At 41.9% G+C, this 21,827-nt stretch overlaps 1 protein-coding gene across 2 annotated transcripts in view; it reads left to right on the top strand.

The window, feature by feature from the left end:
* Positions 1-20,225, top strand: part of AP2B1 (adaptor related protein complex 2 subunit beta 1) — a 71,299-nt gene extending 51,074 nt beyond the window's left edge. For both annotated transcript variants that reach the window (XM_026708684.2, XM_026708683.2), the window contains 4 exons: positions 810-894; positions 2,372-2,458; positions 13,621-13,775; positions 14,955-20,225. In XM_026708684.2, coding sequence (XP_026564469.1) covers positions 810-894; positions 2,372-2,458; positions 13,621-13,775; positions 14,955-15,029 — 402 coding nt within the window. In that variant the 3' untranslated portion in view covers positions 15,030-20,225. The remainder of the gene's footprint in view (positions 1-809; positions 895-2,371; positions 2,459-13,620; positions 13,776-14,954) is intronic.
* Positions 20,226-21,827: the final 1,602 nt, after the last annotated feature.

The raw sequence follows: 21,827 nt of genomic DNA, 5'->3' as shown, positions 1-21,827 counted from the left end.
AAAAGATATAGATGGGCTTTCTCTCAGCACTTCCAGATTCAGTCTTTACAAAATATGGGCTGGCATTCTGAATGTTTGTTCCTAATCCTCTTCCAAGCTAGAGATCTTAGATTTAATTATGCAGCCATTGCTGTACGCAGATGATGATGTTGAATATGCTGATCCTCCTCAGCACTTCTGCCCAGTTCAGGATGATCTTCTAAAATGTGCCCATGTGCAAATGTGGTTTCCTCAGGTCAGAATTACTTTAAGTTAATTCTGATACAGTTTATCTAGTAAATGTCAAGTAATAGAGTATGACAGTCACCTAAATGTGATTTGACCATATTCCTTCATTCACAACTGAGAAGTGGGAAAGCTAAATCTGTTTTTCTTTTGTATTTTAAAATTCTTGAGCTCCAAAATGCTTGCCCAGATTCCAGACATTTTTCTTAATTTTGGCATTTTAAAGAAAGTATGCTTGTGTATATCCATACAAATAATATAAAATGCAAGCCCCCCCCCCTTTTTTTTTTAAAGCACTTGAGAGGATCTCAGGAGATAGATCTTCACACAAGACCTATATGTATAGAAGGGTTTCTGCAGCAGGCAAGTAAGCTTGGGGTTTAATAGCTCTGAATTATTTGAACGAAACCATAGCAATGCTATTCTTTGAGGGTCTGGCCTTCCCTGCCAGGAAAGGTTTTGTATTCTTTTGTATTTATTTATGCCATACTGACATTTTAAAAATCTTTTTAGGAATCAGGGTGGAGAAATTGCTTTTTTTTCCTTTTAAAAAATAGCAAATTTATTTTTCTCTTTTGGGGCAGGTGGCTGTAAAGAACAACATTGATGTTTTTTACTTCAGCTGTCTTATTCCCCTCAATGTGCTTTTCGTGGAAGACGGCAAAATGGGTGAGTGGTATATCTGGTTATTACTAGGTCCTGAGGGAATTAAAGGGTGGAACAGGATATGTATCATGGAAGGACAATCATTCTCCCAGGTAAAGGGCAAACAATAAATGAAGTACTGCAGCATTTGCTATGTGGACCATACAGAGTCCAAACTGGTTTTCCCCAATCAAGAAAATATGGCCTTCATCTTCAAAATTAAGCCATCTATATGGCCATTGTTCATTGAAGTCCTACACTGCTTGTCAACAGTGAGGATGCTGATTTCTGAAGGCTATTTCACCATATCCCTTTAAAATTACTCTTTAAAATAGTTCTGGTACTGGTACATACTCCAGATCAGTCTGCCCATTTACTCCTACAATAATTGGGTAAGTGGAGACAAGATACTTGGATCTGAAAAACATTATTTTGATTCCTGCCCAATTTTGGAGGAGCGGGTTAGGATGAGAAGGATCTCCTATCCCTGATCTCATCTTCAGATTATAAATCAACAAGGGAAGAAACAGAGGACTTTATTTATGTTATATATATTTACGTGTCCACTCAATTGGCTTGTGAGTCCTGAGGGCTAAGAATCCATTAAATGCATAACAAATGTTAAAAACAAGTTACCAGTATTTATTTCTTTGTATCTGCCTTTATTATTTTTACAAAAAAGATGGCAAACTTATCCACCACCCCTTTCTCCTCCTATTGTCCTCACAGCAACAATGCTGTGAGATGAGTTGGGCTGAGAAAGGGTGACTGGCCCAAGATTACCCAGCTGGCTTTCATGCCTAAAGTGGGAATAGAACTCACAGTTTCCTGCTTTGTGGTCTGATGTCTTAACTACTAGACCAAACAGGCTCTCATTAAACTAAGAGAACAATGCGTCTCTGGATGAAAGCCAAATAACAATCACATACAGGAAGTCCTCAACTTAGCAATTGTGCAAAGTCCTATAGATTCCACACACACGCCACACAAAGCTAATTATGACCCAGTTTCAAAACTACAGGTGCTGCTGCATCCCCATGGTCATAAGTCCAACATTTGGGTAGATTCACCCTATGACTGGCCATATCTCATCCTATTAGGTCCCTGCAGACCTTTCCCACTCTATACTTTCCTCCCCAAGCCCCCACCCCTGTCACCGATCTCTCCCTTTCCTTTCGTAGGTCTCTGGAGCTCCAGAGCTTGCATTAGAGAAGGGAAGCAGGCGATTCCACCCCTCAACATCCCTAGGTTGCATGGTGTCATCTCATGAATTGTGGCCACTTCGAAAATAGCCCTCTGAAGGGATACTGAGTGGGTAGAACAATCTGTTCCCCTTCCCCAATTCAATCTCTGAAGCTCTACACAAAATATGCTGAAAGAGAATGCTGTTGTTAATATTTGGGATGCTACATAAATCTTCACTTAGCCCTAAAAGTGTGGGGGAGTCTCAAACAGCTGTAGGAATATGGAAAACTCAGTTTTATGGTTTCTGAACCTACAGAACGCCAAGTTTTCCTCGCAACATGGAAAGACATCCCAAATGAAAATGAACTTCAGTTCCAAATTAAAGAATGTCACCTGAATGCTGGTAAGTTGAATTTTTGTTTTTAAAAATATCATATCTATAGCTTTGCCTAAAACTGCCAGTTTTCATTTGCGACTCATGATTTGTCTTGAAAACACCTGCTCTTTGGGATGGGGGTAGCACTTCCTATGTCTCGTATTCAACATGACTTTTATTGTGCCCCATGGATATGGATGGACTCCAATGGGAGCTTAAGGGGTTTCCTAGTGATTGGGGTGGAGAGGGTGGGCAATTCCTTTAGTTCTCTGGTTGACACTGGCAACAAGAAGTGAGCCAAGCTCCTGGTAAGATCATGCTCAACCAGACTTTTGTGTGTTCCTCAGTCATAGGTAGTTCCTCAATTTATCAAGGTGCTTCAAGAGATGCAGCACCAGAAATTATACCCAAAGAGCAGGTAAAGAAAAATGATTTTAAAAATACTACAAAGCTTGAACTTACATCATATCAGTAAGGGAGATGTATATATATTTCTTCTCCCTTAAATGCTTCATTGGGGTGCAATTGAGCAGACTATTCAGGATTGAAAACTTGCTGTTGGAGAGAATTGAGCAGGAAGGTCTCCTGCTGGGCTGTTGTGACTATTGTGCACAACACTTTGATAAAGTCACTCAGATGTGCCAGAGCCTTGGAGACTAAGGTAGTGACTAGAACATTATCTTTGTCATTAACTGGGTTTCTTTTTTGGCCTGCGGGTTCCAATCGGTGGACAGAGTTAATATAACTTCTGCCTCCTGGGCTGTGAGTCCGTGTCTTTCCTGGTTGTTTAGGGGGCAGGGGAAGGGATCCTGGTTGCAGCCGTGAAAGAGGCTGTGATACTCCTGCTCCTCAAGAGGCCCTCCTTGGATTCAGCCATATTAGACAACTGTAAACCAGTTAGCCTTTCCCTGGAAAGTCAGCTGCAAAGGACTCTAAAGAAAGTGGATTGTTTGAATTACTGCAGTTTCAGCCATGGGGCATGTGATTGAAATGGCATTGGTTGCACTGGTAAATGACTTGTTGGAACCTGGTTGGGGGGGAAACATCTCTTGTGGTCCTTTTAAACTTCTCAGTAGCTTTCAGTATTATGGTATCCCACTGGTCCACATGCTTAGGTTAGAAATGAAGGTAGTTTTGCAATGGCTCAACTCTTTCCTGAGTGGATGTTTCCACTCTGCGGTAGTTGTGGCTCAGTCCAGTGGCCACACACTTGATGTGTGTCATAGAGTTCAAGTTTTCTCCCCTGTTATTTATGATCTAAATGAAGCCACCGGGAGAGATCACCCTTCTGTTCAGGATGCAGTATCATTAATATGCCCAATTGTACATTAACCACCCTGTGCTGGTTCAGCGATGCAGTGCTGGTCTTGTCTTGGTGTCATGAGATTGAGGAGTAATAAACTGAAGTTAAATATTAACAAGATGGAGTCACTCTTGATCCATCATGATTCATCTTATCTGTCAAAAGGAAGACATCACCCCTGAGAGAGCAGGTATGTCGCTTGGATAACATCCTAGATAGGAGTATAATGAGTAATTGAAGGCAGGAGGACTTTCTGTTTCTTCATCAATTGCACTTTTATCTAGGCCATAATGATCTTATGACACCCAGTAATACATGTCCCCATTGCTATCTGCCTAAACTCCAATGCATTCTAAAATAGCTGAGAAACTTGCAATTAGTGCAAAATGCAGCTGATCACTGACTGACACATAGTAGCTGTCAGAATGTATAACATCAATGTTACATGTCCTACATTGGCCTTATGTAGGTTTTGATATGCAATTCAATTGGTTGATTTTGATCTATATCTCTTGGCGTGTAGTTGCTTATTGGACCACTGCTTTCAACCAGAATTAACTCAACTGATCTGCTGTTCTCAGAAAAAGCTATTAATTGTTACCTACTCCCATGAAACCAGGAGAGCTGATGGCAGGAATGGCTCTTATGCTGTTGCAACATCAGCCCTGTGGAATGATTTCTGCTCACCTCTATTGTCTATTCAGATACAAATAACCAGAGTTGGAAGGGACCTTGTAGGTCATCTAGTCCACGTCCACCATCACCCCGCCCAAGCGGGAGACCCTACACCATTTCTGACAAATGGCAGTCCGATCTCTTCTTGAATGTCTCAAGTGATGGCGCTCCCACAACTTCTGAGGGCAAGCTGTTCCATTGGTTGATTGTTCTCACTGTCAGAAAGTTTCTCCTTATTTCCAGGTTAAATCTCTCCTTGTTCAGTTTCCAACCATTATTCCTTGTCTGGCCTACAGGCGCTTTAGAAAATAGCTTGACCCCTTCCTGCCTGTGGCAGCCCCTCAAATATTGGAAGACCACTATCATGTCTCCCCTGGTCCTTCTCTTTACTAGACTAGCCAAGCCCAGTTCCTGCAACCATTTGTTGTATGTTTTAGCCTCCAGTCCCCTAATCATCCTGGTTGCTCTTCTCTGTACTTTTTCTAAAGTTTCAATATCTTTTTTATAATGTGGTGACCAAAACTGGATGCAGTACTCTAGGTGTGGTCTTACTAAGGCTTTATAGAGTGGTATTAGTACTTCCCTTGATCCTGACTGTACCCCTCTGTTAATACAAATTAGGATTGCATTAGCTTTTTTGGCGGCGGCTGCACACTGCTGGCTCATATTTAGCTGGTTGTCCACTAAGACTCCAAGATCCCCCTCACAGTTACTGCTATTGAGCCTGGTTTCACCCAGTCTGTATATGTATTCTCTACCACTAAGCCACCCTGGGTTTGTGTGGGAGGGGGAGGGCAGAGAAAGGCATACAGTGGGGATCCAACTTGTAAGAGGATAAAGTAGGGGTTCAGGAATGTCACATCACACTGATTCTTGGTACTAAAAGCTTTCTGTCTCACCTGACTTGTGTATATTTTAGTTCTAAGAAGTGCACAATTGGGATGTTTGAAAGTGAAGCATTAATCTTCAACATCATCTCTATTTCCAAGTTTATTTTTTCACTTTCTAAAACAGTTTCTGCAACCAAACACATTCTCAGAAAATAAAAATTGGAGGTATAGCGCAGTGCTTTATTTGTAGGTACGTCCACCTGATTAGACAGAAGGAGAAAGAATAAGCAGAAGAGACAATATCTTCTGGAAATGGAAGGTTTTATGAAGTGGTAATTGCTATTTCCATAAATTTGGTTTTGCAACCAGTTATGTCCCTGTAGTAAAAAAAAAAAAGTGAATGAGGTACCCCTCTCAGAAATAGTTTTGCTAGAGCTCCCCTGTCATATTTTCTAAACACCAAATGTGCTTGACCAAAAGCCGTTAATACAATGCACATATTAATAAAGGAATGTGGTTATTTTATCTGTCAAATTTTTGGGTAACACAGTGTCTTTAAATTATGTTGTATTGCTGATAGGAAAGTTTGCCAGCAAATTCAGTGTAGTCTGGGGCAGCGAGTGGGCTTGGCCCTCACAAAGCATAACATATGTTTTATGTGGAAAGAGGTGGTATTGTCAAGACATTTTTAACCTTTAAAACAATCATGTATCTGCAGCCTTGAGGCCTCCCCCAAGCATCTTCCTATGTTCCATGTTTCCTATTGTTATAACAAGTGAGCAGCCATTTGGTGCCAATAATACATACTGGAACAGGTGAGAGTATGTCCCATACTGAGCAAGTCTTGAGTTTTATTTTTTCTTCCTGGGTTTTTGTGCAGTGCTTTGGTGGGTTCTTTTAACTAGGAAAAAAAGTCTCTTTTCTGGTAGTTCTCAAGTATTTCCTCCTTTCAAATGGCATTATCTACGATACCAATTGGGAGGGGAGGGGGAGGAGGTTGGGGGATTCATAACCCGCACACCTCCGAGGAGCCTCCTGTTGCCCACCTCTTCATTACAAGTTCCTTTTCTTAGGAAATCATCAGCTGAGCTTCTGTAGATTTTCTTGCCAACCTCATTGCTCCCAGCAGAGTACACATCTAGCTGGCAATATTGCTTCCTCCGTCTTTCTCCTGCAAATCTTGGCAGCCCAATCTTCAGACACCAGCAAGTGGGGGAGCTGGAGGAAAAGACAGCCCAGAAAACCTCTCTAATTGCTGTGAGAGCAAAACATCAGCTCGGGAGTTGGGGGAAGCCAATCTCATGAAATAAAATCTTGCTTATTACACATGACCCATTTTTCACACTCTTCACAAACCGAGTGAGACGGGCAGATCCCCACACATGCTGCCCCTTCCCCAAGGATAGCTCACTTTTGAAAGGCTTCACTTCCCACCACCTTTTTTTTGTTATGGGCAAGGAAGCTCATTACTGGGGAATGTGGCTGTGTACAGCCTTTGAAACACTGGAAAGGTTTCAATCGCAGTTGCCCTGCAGCAAGATTGGAATCACCCAAACTGATCTAGTCAAATCAAGATTCAGATGAGGAACTGTGCAAATGCAGATTCTAGATCAGGGTTTGTTTGTTTTTTCAAACGTGGCCACTTTCAAGATACGTGGACTTCAGTTCCCTGAATTCCCCAGCCAACTAGGGATACATAATCTATTTGTGTATCATTTTTGTTTTGTTATCTAACTTCTCAAGTTTTTTCCCCACCTAAAAGTGTAATTGAATAGGTTCCTTGCATTGATCTTTGTATCTGATTGCATGACTTCAAGGTAAAATCTTGCTAACATATTCAGTTGACTAATTTTGAAGTTTAATCCATGTATTTGATATCAGCAATTCACAGTCTGTTGCACAGTCTGCATCTAAAAAATCCTGACTGACTGAATCACATTTATTCATATTCTGTTTCCTATTATTATATAGTCAATTTTATTCCAAAGTTATGCATTCAGTGTTGCTCTAATATAGAATTTCAGTTTATGTTGCCTGAAAATGTTGGCAATAAACTATGCCCTACTTATCCATGACTGTTCCTATGAAATCAAATGAGAGAGAGAGAGAGAGAGAGAGAGAGAGAGAGTGGCCACATTTATTTGTGGGTGAATGTTTAAGAATTTTGATTGTAATAGTAAAATCTAATGCAAACTAAACTTAAGGACAAAAGAATAGAAAGTAGGAGCTGTGGGATTCAAAAATTTTTACTACCGGTTCTGTGGGCGTGGCTTGGTGGGCATGGCATGGCTAGGTAGGCGTGGCAGGGGGAGGATACTTTAAAATCTCTATTCCTACCCCACTCCTGGGGGAAGGTTACCGTCGGTTCTCCAAACTACTCAAAAATTTTGCTACTGGTTCTCCAGAACTGGTCAGAACCTGCTGAATACCACCTCTGAGTAAAAGTAGAAGAAAAGTAGCAACACACACACACACACACACAGAGAGAGAGAGAGAGAGACAGAGAGAGACAGAGAGAGATTTGACTTCCATCTTTCACAAGTATAAACAACTTTGGTGACTCTTCACCCCCTAAGAGGTTATAGCCATTTATCTATTTATCCCATTTCCTATATCTTATCTTTAAACAAATCCATAAAACATCTTTTCAGTCCTGTTATCAGCAGAAAGTCTTTAAAGGGTTGCCAGAGATAATGTACAGTGAATATTTAAAAAAAAACTATTAAAATGCCAATTTTTGAGATGTTAAAAAAATTCAGACCAAGATAAATCACTTCAGATTTTTTCCACCTTTAGTATAAGATATAATCTGTACAATTCAATTGAAAAACAAATTGAAATCTTCCAGTTTGTTTCTAAGACCAACATTTTATATAGCTTGTTGGTGTTTAGTTCAGATTCTTTAAATTCTTACAAGTAATGTTTTCTTTCATTCAAAATTGGCAGACTCCCCCAGTTATCTCCCATCATTTCCTTATCCAGAGAGGTTCCAAGGATCGGTGTACTTCTTGGTTCCCTGGTCTTTGCCACAGTTATCAGTTCTGCTTTTGAAGAGTCATCTTCAGTTCACCATACCTCCCTTGGAAGTCCTATTTATTTCATTTTATATGCATGGTGAACACAATTTAAAGGGGAACCACAATATCAAATCTTAAAGTGCACAGCACTAAACATAAAATTCAAAACAAACTGGCAGCTGAGTGTAAAAAGTAATGTTATGTAATAAAGTATTAATACACCCAGGCTTCACTATTTTACAGATCTGCATTTCTTCCCTAGTAACTAGAAGAATGCCTTCCAATGTTTATTTTCTGCAACCATGTCCATGAATTTTCTTAATTCTTTATACTCATACCTGCAGAGCACAACTGCCCTCAACCTCTGCTGTAGTTTACTCTCAAGGTCACCTCTCTCCTTTTGATTTTGTTGGCAAAGATGACTTTACCTGGAGCTTATATTCCAATTTACATCAATCTCTTGCATCAAGAGTCACCAAAGCTACTAAATTTGCTATGAAATAAATATACTATAAATTTATTTCCTGCCAGGGGGTTGCTATCTTAATCCATGTGGGTGCTACTTTACATCTGGTGTGATAATACTGTGTCTATCCAACTATTGAACTAAACATTCCTTCATTCCTTAGCATTGGACATACTCATTATGCAATATTGCCAGAAATTGGCCTGACCTATTTGACAGAGTACCATAGCAAATAGGTAGGCTGCTGTAATCTAAATCTTAAAATTGGGAAACCAATATTAGGAAGATGAGGAAAGTAGGAGAAAGATACTAGTTAATAATTCAGTTAGCTAAGCTTATTTTCAGCAGAAGACATGTATTTTAATTAGCAACAATACTAATTTTATCCATAAGGCTCAGTAGCGGAGTCTATGCTTAGTTACTACATGCAGTGTTTCCATAAAATGTCTACTATGGCCTCAACTAAATTGTACAATCTTTTATAATTAAAAATATTTTTAGAGTAAGAAAAATCAATTGTATATAGTTACATACACACAATAAGCTTTTCAGGATGGCAAAAAGTTTGCCTTGTGCTCAAAATGTCTTCAAATCAAAGTAAGTCTGTGCATTGATGTTTGCTTCAGGCAACTAGTTACAAGGACGGACTCTGGTTTCCGTGGAATAAAATTCCATTTGTTTCTCAGCTTGCTGTTGCGGTGTTGCCTATTTCTAACAGCCATTGCCCCCTCTCCCCCCACACCAACACACACATCACCAACCGCTTTCCTTGCCCCCCTTTTAAAATGTTCCAATGTTCCAATTATCACTACAAAAGAAAAGCAGGCATGCCATTTCTAAAGTAGGTGGCTTGCACAATTGCAGGCTTGCGTCCGACTAAGCCAAGGCACACTCTCGATGTCAGTTTCCTTGTGTGCTCGGGGCTTGCCTTCTCTCCTAATATGCTGCCACCCCCATCCTTAGTTGCAAGGTCACCCTCCTGCAGTGACTTAAGTTCCGAGTGTCAGAAAGGCATAAGCGTAGCAATTAAGTCTCTGATCACAAAGCCAGTGCCTTTCCAATGAGAGCAGGCTGGGGGTGTTCTCTCGCACATGTCAGAATAATTCTGCTGAGCAGGAATTAGGGTAGTCAAGGCTATATTTAAGTGCCATCATAATGAGAGCTGCAAGGGGGATGGGATGGGTTTAGAGAAAGCTTTGTTATGGCTGTTCTGATTATGTTGTGTGGAAGAGCCTGGAAAAGGTTGGCAGCACCCCTTGTGAGTGAAACAAACACAGATATGATCAATGGACCTAGGCCTCCAGATATAATGTTGTAAACTGTACATGATTAATGCCTGTCAGGCCCCAAGAAAGACACGTAGAGTTACTTTTGAACAGTTTCCTTTATTCCTCTCCTCTTGACAGAATCCTTACCAAACTAAGGCAATGACTTGCATCGCTAAAGATAAATTCTGCTTTAACTCTCTTCCCACCAATCAAACTATCTGAAGTCAGGTGTCTCTTTGTCCTTTGGGATTCAGCCCCTCCCTCATGGAAATCCAGACCACATCCACCACAAAGCCAGTGTGAAATAATGGATAGGCTTGTATGGAGCAGTTCATGTTCAGTGATCAAATTTAAGGAAAATTTTGGGCCCTCTCATGCTGTCTCCTCCACAATCCTCTTTTGTGGTCTTGCCAAGGTTGGACAACACATCTGGTATAAGGTATTCTGCTAATACCTGTTACCAGAACAATGGTTTTAAAAGAGGTCAAATGAATTGTCCCAATTAGTCAGTCTAGATTAGACCCATCTATCCAAGTCTTTTGCTCTAGCAGCCGTTTACTTAAATTCAGTATAATCCCCTGAAATGTATGCTGAATATACTCAACACAAGATAAATTTCTCTGTTCAGGCATCAACCAATCAATCTCCTGAAATGAAGAGGCATCAATTCAGATGCTTAACACTTCTTTAAAAAGAAGAAGAAAAAGTTTTGGAGAGTGTTATTTCTGGAGGGACTGCCACTGTGAACTTTTCACTGCAGGTTTTTGTTTCCTTCTCCAACAGATAATCATAAAGCGAAGCTCTGATGGAATCCAAAGCATTTTTAACAGCAACCAAGCTGTCTTGGAATAAACCAACAGCAAATGGGGGGGGTGTGTTTCTTTCAAGTTCCGTGCCTCTCCAGGAATTTTTGCCAAATGATCTGCCCCATTTGGTGCTAAGGTTGTGCTGCCACTCTGCACAGGGTCCCATTTATAAAGGCAAGCCTGTCACAAGCCCATGCCGGTCTACCTCACGTGTCAGGCACTGCCAGGCAATGTTGCCTAGCAACCTGGCTCATTCCCTGAGAAGCTGACATCAGCCTTGGCATGGGAGGACTGGGAAAGGGAGGAAAGGCTGGCTGGATGACATTGACACCTTTGAAGGAAAGGGAACGATCCTGTTCCCCAAAGGAGACACCAGGTTGTTGTTGTTTTTAAAAAGAAACTAATTAATATATTAAATGCACATTGTGAGGCCAAAGAGCTTACAATTACTCTTAGGTCAATGTGCAGTCAACTTGACCGGCTTCAATCATGATTCTCCTGTTAAAAAAGATTTACTCTCCTCCCATATCTCTATCCGTTGCTTCCCAAAACCCAGCTCATTAACTCTCCTTCTGAAATCTTGCAGCTTCTTAACTAGAGCCACTTCTAATCTCCATGTCATTTTAATACTTATTGCCACAAAAAAAGGGATCCTGCTCAAATTATCAAAGCCTCTCTTGGACAGCCCTCCTGCATATCCTCCTCTGAAACAGCAAGTTTGATTGTTGCAGAGGCAGCTATTTTGCTGGAAATTCCTGAGTCTCCCAAAAAAAAAGTCTGAAAATAAACATAAAAGGTGCAGGTGGTGTGTGTGTGTGTGTGTGTGTGTGTGTGTGTGTGTGAGAGAGAGAGAGAGAGAGAGAGAGAGAGAGAGAGAGAGAGAGTCCCTGAACTTATTTATTTGAAATTTGGCATTTCTCATCCCCTCGTGTGGGACTACTTTTCCTGCACTTTTCATCCAGTTCTGTCAAAGAGAATCTAGACTGTAGTTAATTTCCAGGGACAGTCACAAGAATGGCATGGACATTTGGATTCTGAATCAAAATTTATATTTGGGCTCCCAGGCTGCTTGTGAGCATGGAAATTTACCCAAGTGTATTGGGCTGTTTTGGAGTCCTTCAGAATGCAAGCCAGATCTTAGTTTATAAAATATGTGATTTTTAAAACAAGTTTGGAGAATTAATTTTTGCAAGAACAGTATGCAAGTGATTACAGTTTTTCTTTATTTTTCCTTATGTATTTATTTTGGTGTCTCCAGGTCAGCTTTTTAACTTGCTGGACTGCCCTTTGCAGTTTTCTTGGCAAGATTTCAGAAGTGGTTTGCCATTGCCTTTTTCCTAGGGCTGAGAGAGTGACTGGCCCAAGGTCACCCAACTGGCTTTAAGGCTCAGGGGACTAGAACACTCGGTCTCCCAGGATGCAGCTTGCTATCTTAACTGCTACACCAGATGGGCTCTGCAGGGACTCGTCAGGCAATTGCTAAGAATCCAGACTGGCTAAACATACATGCACAAACCCCCCAAACTTATAGAATATCATGGCCTTTTTTTGTCCCAGGATTCTCAAGGGGAAGTCATGTTTTCAAATCTCCACGGTGGTGAGCAGCTATTAATCCTGCATAAAAAGAAGGTGACTGTTCTATATGGTGAATTTCTCGAGAAAAAGGTTGGGGTAGAGCCATAGGACACAATCCCTGGAAAAGATGAGTTGCCTGGGTGTCTCAGTTTCCACAGCAACCAAGAAAAAGGCAAAAGCAAGCCCATTGAATTGTGAATGCAGTTAAAGAGAGATCGAATGTTTATGTCTCCACGTGTGGGGGGAGGGGGTGAGTAATAACCCCTTCAGCATGACCCCTCAAGCCAACCATTCTAGGATCTCAAGTGGATCCAGCACTAATCTGGTCCACTTGGAAGCTGCTTCTGATTTTTACGTTAGGAGAACACAGAAAATGAACGCCTTTGTTAAAAGGCATCTGTTGGCTTATGGATATATTTGCTGCATTTCCCCGCTTTGCTCTACACTACTGGTACAGCATTTGGGGAGGGTACTGCGCAGTATGGAATCTTCTGGCAATTAAGGAAGAAATAGGAATGGAAAGGAAGCCCTTGAAAGTGAGGATGACAAGTGTTAACTCCTGAAGGTCTTGACTCTAAGCTCCTCATAAGCAGGGATTTCTCTCTCTCTCTCTCTCTCTCTCTCTCTCTCTCTCCCCCACCCCACTTTTTCTTAGTTACTTAGTCAAAAGCAAAACAAATTAGAAGAAGGTAGGAGGGCAAACCAGAGACTTACCTACTTGGTTCCCTGATTCCCACAGAAGCACTGGCAACCTTCTCTTCACTGCCCCTAACAGCTAATAAATATGCAACTGCTGAATTCGTCTACCTGGGTCCATGAACACGTACAAAGAGAGAAGGAATGAGTATTAAAATGGCCGCTCATCTTTTGCCCCAAATCTGGGATGGCCTCCTTAGAACTGGGCCCTTTGTAACTCGAGTGGGTCTCTTCTTAGGAGATTGTTCCAGCCCTCCAAAGCCCCACCATCTGGCACGGTACTGCATGTTCAGCTCATCTGTCAGGCAGAGGGAGGCAAAGGGTCAGAAACAGAATGGAAATAGATTGTCAAGTGGATTCTTCCTCTTAATGTTGAATTGTGGGCCTGAATAGTTGGCAAGAAGAGAACGCTGGCACAGCAAGCGACGAAGCATGAACCAGTGATAGCAATTTGTACTGTTACAATTTTCTAGATTGTCTCCTGGTATGATCTCAGACAGGTGGTATGCTTGGAAGATTTCCAAAATCTAAGGGGGTTTCTTTCTTCGGTTAGATACTGTTTCCAGTAAGCTCCAGAACAACAACATATATACCATTGCCAAGAGAAATGTGGAAGGCCAGGACATGCTGTACCAGTCACTGAAGCTTACCAATGGCATCTGGATACTGGCTGAACTACGCATTCAGCCTGGCAATCCCAACTATACGGTAAGGTCCTGTTGCTGAGACAACAATGCCCTGAACCTCTAGGCTCTTGTTTGGATCTCACCTTTCTTCTTTCTCTCTTAATTTGCTGTTTCCTTGGGGAAACGGTCACTGCACTGGCGCTCACAGTTTGGAAAAAAGTACAGGTAATCCTCAATTTACGATCACAGTTGAGCCTAAAATTTTGGTTGCTAAGTGAAATATCTGTTAAGGGAGTTTTGTTCCCTTTTACAACCTTTCTTGTGACAGGTGTTTTAAGTGATTCACTGCAGTTGTTAAGTTAACAACATGGTTGTTAAGTGAATCTGGCTTCCCCATTGACTTTGCTTGTCAGATGGTCACAAAAGGGGATCACATGACCTTGGGACCCAGCAATGGTCATAAACACAAGCCCGTTATCAAGTGTCTGAATCTTGACTGCAAGGGTCATAAGTGTGACAAATGGTCACAAATTGCTTTTTTCAATACTGTCTTAACTTTGAATGGTCACTAAGCAAACTGCTGTAAGTTGAGGACTACCTGTACTCCAATTTTTCAAGAAGTTCAGTTAAGTATCATAACCGCATTTCAAATTATCACTTTGGGAAATTTGGAGGACAGATGAAAATACTAAAACTGTCACCTGATTAAAGAAAATCATCTTTAATGAATCATCTGTTTAACCCACTGACTGGAAAATTTTGGGCCTGTCCAGCGTGCAACACTCCAACACTCATCTTTGTTATCATGGTCGTGTTGGCAATAATTGATTAGGCTTGGAATTCACTCCATCTGGTAGGCACCAAGTCCCTTTCCTCTCCTTTATTCCATGAAATGATTAAAGCCTTATACATAAGGGGGAAATTGGCTGGTTTCACCCTCAAGCCAGGTTAACGAGGGGCAGTTGTGCTGGCAGAACATGCTGTAATCAGATAAATAGGCTATTGTTGAATGTGATGGTCTGATTAGAATTATATCAAGCATGCAGCACACAGAGTTTTAGCATGTTGGGTAAGCTTTCCTGGCCAGATTTTTTTTACAAAGAAAAACTAAATTCTGATTAGTAATGCATAGACACAGTGTTGAATTGAAGGGACTTGGGGCCATCTCCATGCAGTTTTAGCTCTGCCCTCCAATCGTCCATCATTGGCGTATTGTTCAGGGGCTCCTGAAATAATTCCCTTTCCCTCTTTTCTCCAACAGCTGTCTCTGAAGTGCCGAGCCCCTGAAGTGTCCCAGTACGTCTACCAAGTCTACGATGCCATTTTGAAAAACTGATCTGTCAAACCACCACCACTGCCAGCATCTCACCACATGGGGAATGGGAGCGGGGCTAACTCCACATCTACTGCCACCGCCCGTGTGTTGGTGTAGGCCAAGAACATTCCTTCCCTCGATCTTGGAAAAGCAGCTCTATGTTGTGTCCAAGATCTCAGCTCCAGATGCTGAGGCTAAATCAAGGTAGCAAGTAGTGTCCATGTGCCGGTAACAGTAGGGGATGTTGCATTTGATACTTTTAGCATCTGTGAGAATTTTGTAACCACTCCGCATCAGCTGTTTTTGCAGTCCTGTGTGCCATGTCTGTCTCGTTTGTTCCTGTGGCTTCTTCATCTCGTGCCAATGCTTTGCATTTTCTAAACCACTGTCGGCCTCTGGTTAATATTTTGTAATATGCTTCTTCATTTTAATAAATGCACATGCACACACACGCACTCAGCCCAGCCAGAGGCATCTGAGAGAAAACACACACACTGCACTTTATTATTCTTTTGTATTTGCGTACTGCTGATTAATTTTTGTAATGAACCAGCTGTCTACAATAAGCAGGAATAAAGGAGGGGCATTGAAACAAGACTAGTTGTACAACTGTTGCAAGGAAACCAATGCTGGCTTATTGATTTAACCTTGGGAAATTCGATTACCTGGTACGAATTGTAGTTTATTATTATTTAAGGCCTCTCCTTGCCTGCCCTCCCTTATAGACTGAAAAATCCCATCATTTACTAAACCTAATCCTGTGGACTCCTGAGGGTTTGTAGCTGAAGAGCCAATCTATTGCTCAATTTTCTTCAAATTGAGAGGCATTGCTGCCCCTGCATGCATCAGTGTGCATCACAGCTCCATATTCTCTTTTCATGTCCTGCCGATTGCACAGCGGGTTCTGATAGTTTTGTGCATGTGTGGTCTCTTTGGAGAAAAAAAAAACATGGCAGCCAAGACAGTGGCTTTCAGAAGCAAAGAAGAATGGTAGGTAGCAAGGCTGGGAAAAGAAAAAAAGCAGCGGAAAGGGCAGTTTGATTATCCTGGCAGTTTAATCCAGTCACTGTTTCCTCTTGACCTGGGTGTCAATCTCACTGGGCAAACTCCTACTGTGGCCGGCTTTGCCATCTCTGTAATGGAATCTCTCTGGAAACCTAAACCCGCGATATTTTTCTGCCACCACATAATACTCCAGTGTGGCTGAAATGGAAACTCCAGCCATCCTCCTTCCACTAGGATACAACCTTTAGCAAGGATCTCTATGCCCTTCAAACTTCAAGGTCGAGAAACACGTTCTTTATGTGGAATCTGGTCTCACCATTAGGCCCCTAACCTGTTCTGTCTAAGGAAAGATAAGAAAGTCTTTTTCCTCCGTGTCAGCTTCCTTCTGGTTTATCTGCCTTTTTTTCCCTATGCCCCCATCTCCATTGCCCCCTTTCTTGTAGCTGTTTCATTTGGGAGATGTGGTGTCTAGGAGATCCTCTGAGTAAATTCTGCATTGCAATGATGCAGGCTATTCCTGGGGGACTTCAGTTTCCTCCACCCACCTAACCCCGCACAAGCAGCACAAATAAACTTTCCAGTGGGCTGCTGCATTGCCTTTGAAACTTGTATATAGAACTAGGCCAAGATAACATTCAGTGGGCTTGGTGGAAAAGCCTCTTCTTATTTGTCTATGCAGAATCTCAATCATCCAGCTCATGGTTGTCACAAAGGTGCTTTTTCAAGAAGTAACTAGACTTTCTTGTTTTTATTTGAAGACATTTCACTTCTTTTCCAAGAAGCTTCTTCAGCTCTGACTGGATGGTGGGGAATGGGAGGGTTTATATTTCTTGCAGACAGCTGATCATTTGCATTATTTTAGAGAGACCTTGAGGCCACCTGGAGGTTTATCTGTGTTGTCAGGGTCACTTCAGTAGTGCAAATGGGTGTGGAGCCATTTTGGAACTGTTGAAAGGACTGTGTTGTAGACTGGAAATAGATGATGTCGTATCCCTTCCCTTCTGTTGAGAGAGGGCTATTCAGTTTTAACATAGATGGCCTCTTTGACCCCTCTTTCAAACCAGTGGTCCCCTCTGTCCAAAATGTGGGCTTTGCTGTCTTCAAAAGAGTGACCTCTGTGTTTTAAATGCAGATGGACTGCTGAATCTTGTCCTGATGGGTTTGTTCTCCTATATTGTGCCATGTGTTTATGAAGTGATTGTTTTGTTCCTCAATGTACAATGACTAGCAGTCTGCAAGGAGTATAAATCTTCCATTCCCCACCAGCCAGCCAGAGCTGAAGAAGCTTCTTGGATGAGAAACGAAACCTCTTCAAAGAAAAACCAGAAAGTCCAGTTGCCTCTTGAAAAAGTACCTTTGGGATACCTTCTCATTTGGAATTTAAAGAATCATTCACCTTTGAACATAACAGGCAGCTCACTAAGATGTACTCTTCTAAGTTCTGGTCAAACTATGCCTGTTAAAATCATAAATATATTTTCATTGGGCAAGTTCTTATGATCCTATAGGTAGTTCTTGCTTAATGACCATGATTCATGGTGGTTTTTGCCAGTTTCTAGAATTTTTTGCTGCTTTCTGGCAAAAAAACCCCTCCTATTCAGATTAACAACATTCACTTAATATCTACTGCAAAAAAAGCCAGAAAATTACTCCCAGTCACATGAGTGCCAGTGCCTCAACTTATGATGTAATGACCTACTGGGCTTAATCACAGTTATATATCAAGAACAACCTACAATTCCATTGTGCTTGCTTCATAACTACAAGAGACCTTGGCTCTTTTCGGTCAGGTATCTCAAACTGCATTTCCAAACTAATTCCTTCAGTAACATCTTGGGGTTCATGGCTTAATCAAGAAGTCACACTGGGTCATAAGTGTCTTCATTGGCTCTTTGCCTGTATCTTGAATCTCCTTTGGAAAGTCTAACAGCTGTGATTTCAGTGACCTGCATAGGCAAGCCAAATTCATTATCCCAGTTGACAGATCAGTAGAACCTCAATAACTACTTTGTCATCTGCCTCTTAAAACTGGGAGTTCTTGAGCATCCTGCTTTTGGCTTAGCCTGATTCCTGTAATAAAATAACCACAGATAATGTCTGTGTTGTCATTGTACAACTGCTATATGCTGTGCAAGAGCCGTGATGGTGCAGTGGTTAGAATGCAGTACTGCAGGGCTAACTCGCTGCTCACTCCAGGAGTTCAGTTCTGAGCAGCTCAAGGTTGACTCAGCCTTCCACCGTTCCGAGGTTGGTAAAATGAGGCCCCCACATTGTTGGGGGCCATATGCTGACTCTAAACTTCTTAGAGGGGGCTATAAAGCACCATGAAGCGGTATATAAGTCTAAGTGCTATTGCTATTAGGCGGCCCAGAAGGCATAATGGCATTGTGTAACTCAGGGATTCGAAGTTGCAGTGCTAGCTCAAAATTGTTGGTTTCATAGCAAAGAAGCCAGTGACACTCTGAAGCTTGCAGGATCCCCAAGTCATGAAGATTTGTGCCTGGCCCTCAAGAAAGTTGTCCCAGGCAGAGATCCTCTGACTCTTCCATGCAGGGCTGCGTTTACTCTGACTTACCAATTACTTCTGGATGTGCTAAGTGAAGTCACTGTTCCTCCTAGTTTTAAAGGACTTCCTGCCAGATCTCTCTGCCAGTTCCCATCAACGGGGTGGGGTGGGGGAAGTTACCTTTTTGTCAACATTGAGATGGTAAAAAGGACGTCCTAGAAACTTAGACCCATAGCATTTTCAAGATGTGCCCCTTGCAATGAGACGAGTGGAGGCTGTTTTACAAGAATAAATGCTTTGAAACTCTTCCACCTCCAAATCAGTGATGTGAAGCCACATGCCCAACATTAGCAGAGCTGGTGTCCAAAGTCCAAAATGAAATAAAAGTAGCAGGCAAGGTCCCAGACCTGTTTCAAACTGCTATTGCATCCATTTGGGGGGTGGGAAGTAGACCCATTTGACACCAGGGGAAGTGGTGAGGGGATTGATGATAGATCTGAGCTTTGCTTTGTATCAGCAATAAATGTAATTTACACAATTGGCCATGTCTGATACTATCTTCGGTCAGGAATGGCAATGGAAAGAACTAAGGAAATGGGAAGCAAGACAGTTTAGTGGGATTCCTACTTTTAGGTTGTAATAGATGTCAGACTGCTGTTAAGTGTTCCAGTACAGCTGGAGCTCCTTGGTTTCTGGGAGAAATCAGACTCTTATTTTGTTTATTTCCAATCCATCTTTCAGTGTAGGACCTGAAAAACCCTTCCGGAGACAGGTTTGCATATAATACAAAACAACAAGAGTGAGATGAAAACCAAAGACTATAAAAGTTAAATACAGAAGTTTAAACCCATTCAAAGGCAATGACCTCTCTTCTGAACAAATCAGTACAGTACTGAGCAATGCAGTACTTCTTTAGGGGAAAGTTTAAATCAGTAATATTTTTTTTCTGATTAGCTTTCCTGTTCACGTGTCTTACCTATGTGGTGTGCTTGCTCTCCATCTATAACAACCCATGGTTAATGAAAGGGATCTAATATTTTACTGGCACCATGGATGTTCCATCTAACACAGAGGCCTTCTTTCTACAGCTAATCTCTTCAATGTATGATCTGATGTTGTGCTCATTACACAGTATATATCTGTACTGTAAAGTTTCAATGGGATGCTCATTCCCCCCAAACTGGCTGGTGACAGGGGTAGGGGGGGTGAGGCAAATTAAGGTTCAGTACTTAATTTTTGTCATTAGAATGGTGTAGGGATTCTGCTTATGGTGGCTTTGCTGTTATGTTGGCTTGCTTTGGTTATGCAGAAATAGATGTTACAGTGAGTTTAGATGTTATGGTGTTACGATGTTTGTAGTACTGTAACTTGAGAAAATATTGCATAGTTCTTTAATATATGATTACTGCAATAGAAACATTTTATGCAACATATTGGATCTCAGGAGACAGAACATTGGGAAAATTACGTATGTGATTAACGTGCTGCCCTAGTTAACTAATTATGTAAGGTCTAAAGAAGGCAGGTGACAATGTAGCCAATTTATTAAATACACTGTATAAAGGTAGGAGATGGGTACAGTCTATTATAAATGGATGGTGTATGTTCTCTACAAAATCTAAAATATATCCACACAACAAATTTACGATTGGTTTTGTACCGGTCATGGCTACTCCCAATAAATCCTGGTATTGTAGTTTGATGGATGATATTTCTGTTTGTTTGGTTTTTTTCCCCTCCCTTGCAGGCATGGAATAACCGAAATGGCTTAAGCCTGTAATGCAGGGGTGTCAAACTCAAGGCCCGCGGACCAAATCGGGCCCATGGGGTCCTTGGATCTGGCTAGCAGGGCCAGCCTGGAGACAGCAAAGGACTGGCCTGTGGTGCCTCTGTCAGCAAAAATGGGCTCCCGATCTCCGTTTTCGTTAGCAGAGGGTTGCAGAAGGCCGTCGAAAATGAAGATTGGGAGACTGTTTTCTCTGGCAGAGCACTCGGGCCACCACAGGCGCCCCCAACATGAGTTATATCAAGCTGGCCACGCCAACCCTGGGCCCTCGAGGTCAAACACAACCCTGATGTGGCCCTCAATGAAATCACCCTGCCGTGATGTGAATGAGTTTCCTGCATCCAGAAGGGCAATTCAGAGTGAGCAAATCTGCTTTGTGTTTGAAAGCCAACTGGGAATTCTGGGAGCTGAGCCCAACATAGCTGATAAGCGTCAGATTAGGGAAGGCAATTGTGGAACACAATAACCAGAAATGCTGATGGGTGGTACCAGAGACATATAGCAAAGACAAATCAAAGCTAATTCTTGTTGGGAGAGACAGCTCAACTATCCATGGGTCCCGAAGCAGGTAGGATTTTAAAGGTTTGAACCACCCTTGAAGTGGACCCAGAAATCTACAGGTAATCACGAAGCAATCTCACAACACAGCTGTCGTGCTACTAACCCGATTCTTCCTGCCAGCAATTGGGCCTTTGCATTTTGAAGCAACTGCAGCTTCCAAATCACCTGCAAGGGCAGCCCTACAAAAAGCCCACCACTTAACCATGAGATGGCAAGGGCAGGACTCAGTGTTGAAAGGGCATACGGACTCCCAAAAAGCTCCACAAACTGGCATGCTAGCTAAAATTCAGCATGTCCAACCATGGTTTTGACCTGTTTTGAGTGGTAACTGCACCAGGAGGACCTCCAACTCATCTCGTCCAAAACCTGGGATTTGTTCTTTCAGGGGGAAATCCATCATATCTAAAGGCAATCGGAATTGGAATTAAGAATGAGTCAAATGAGTCAATTACAAAGAGCAACACTTTGTTTTGCAGGGATTTAAATTCCAGTTAAATTGGAGCTCCAAATACAGGTAGTCCTCAAGTTTCAGCAGTTCATTTAGTGACCGTTCAAAGTTAACAACAGCAATGAAAAAAGTGACTTATGACCATTTTTCACACTTACGACCTTTGCAGCATCCCCGTGATCACGTGACTAACACTCAGATGTTTGGCAACTGGTTCATATTTATGACCGTTGCTCTTCCCTCCAAGGTCCCCAAAGTCAATGGGGAAGCCAGATTCACTTAACAACCATGTTACTAATTTATATTCTGCAGTGATTCACTTAACGATGGCAAGGAAGGTCGTAAAATGGGGCAAAACTCACTTAAACCAATGTCTCTCTTAACAACAGAAATGTTGGACTCAATTGTGGTCGTAAGTCAAAGGCTACCTGTACTGTATCAGGTTTTCCTAACTTTCCCAACCTGGCTGGGATCGCTAAGTTTGTGATAAAAACCCAGCATATGGATAGGCCA

Source organism: Pseudonaja textilis, chromosome 1, assembly GCF_049901715.1.
Source record: "Pseudonaja textilis isolate UNSWEBS1 chromosome 1, rPseTex1.2, whole genome shotgun sequence".
NCBI lineage: Eukaryota > Metazoa > Chordata > Lepidosauria > Squamata > Elapidae > Pseudonaja > Pseudonaja textilis.
This window is presented reverse-complemented; position numbering and strand designations above follow the sequence as displayed.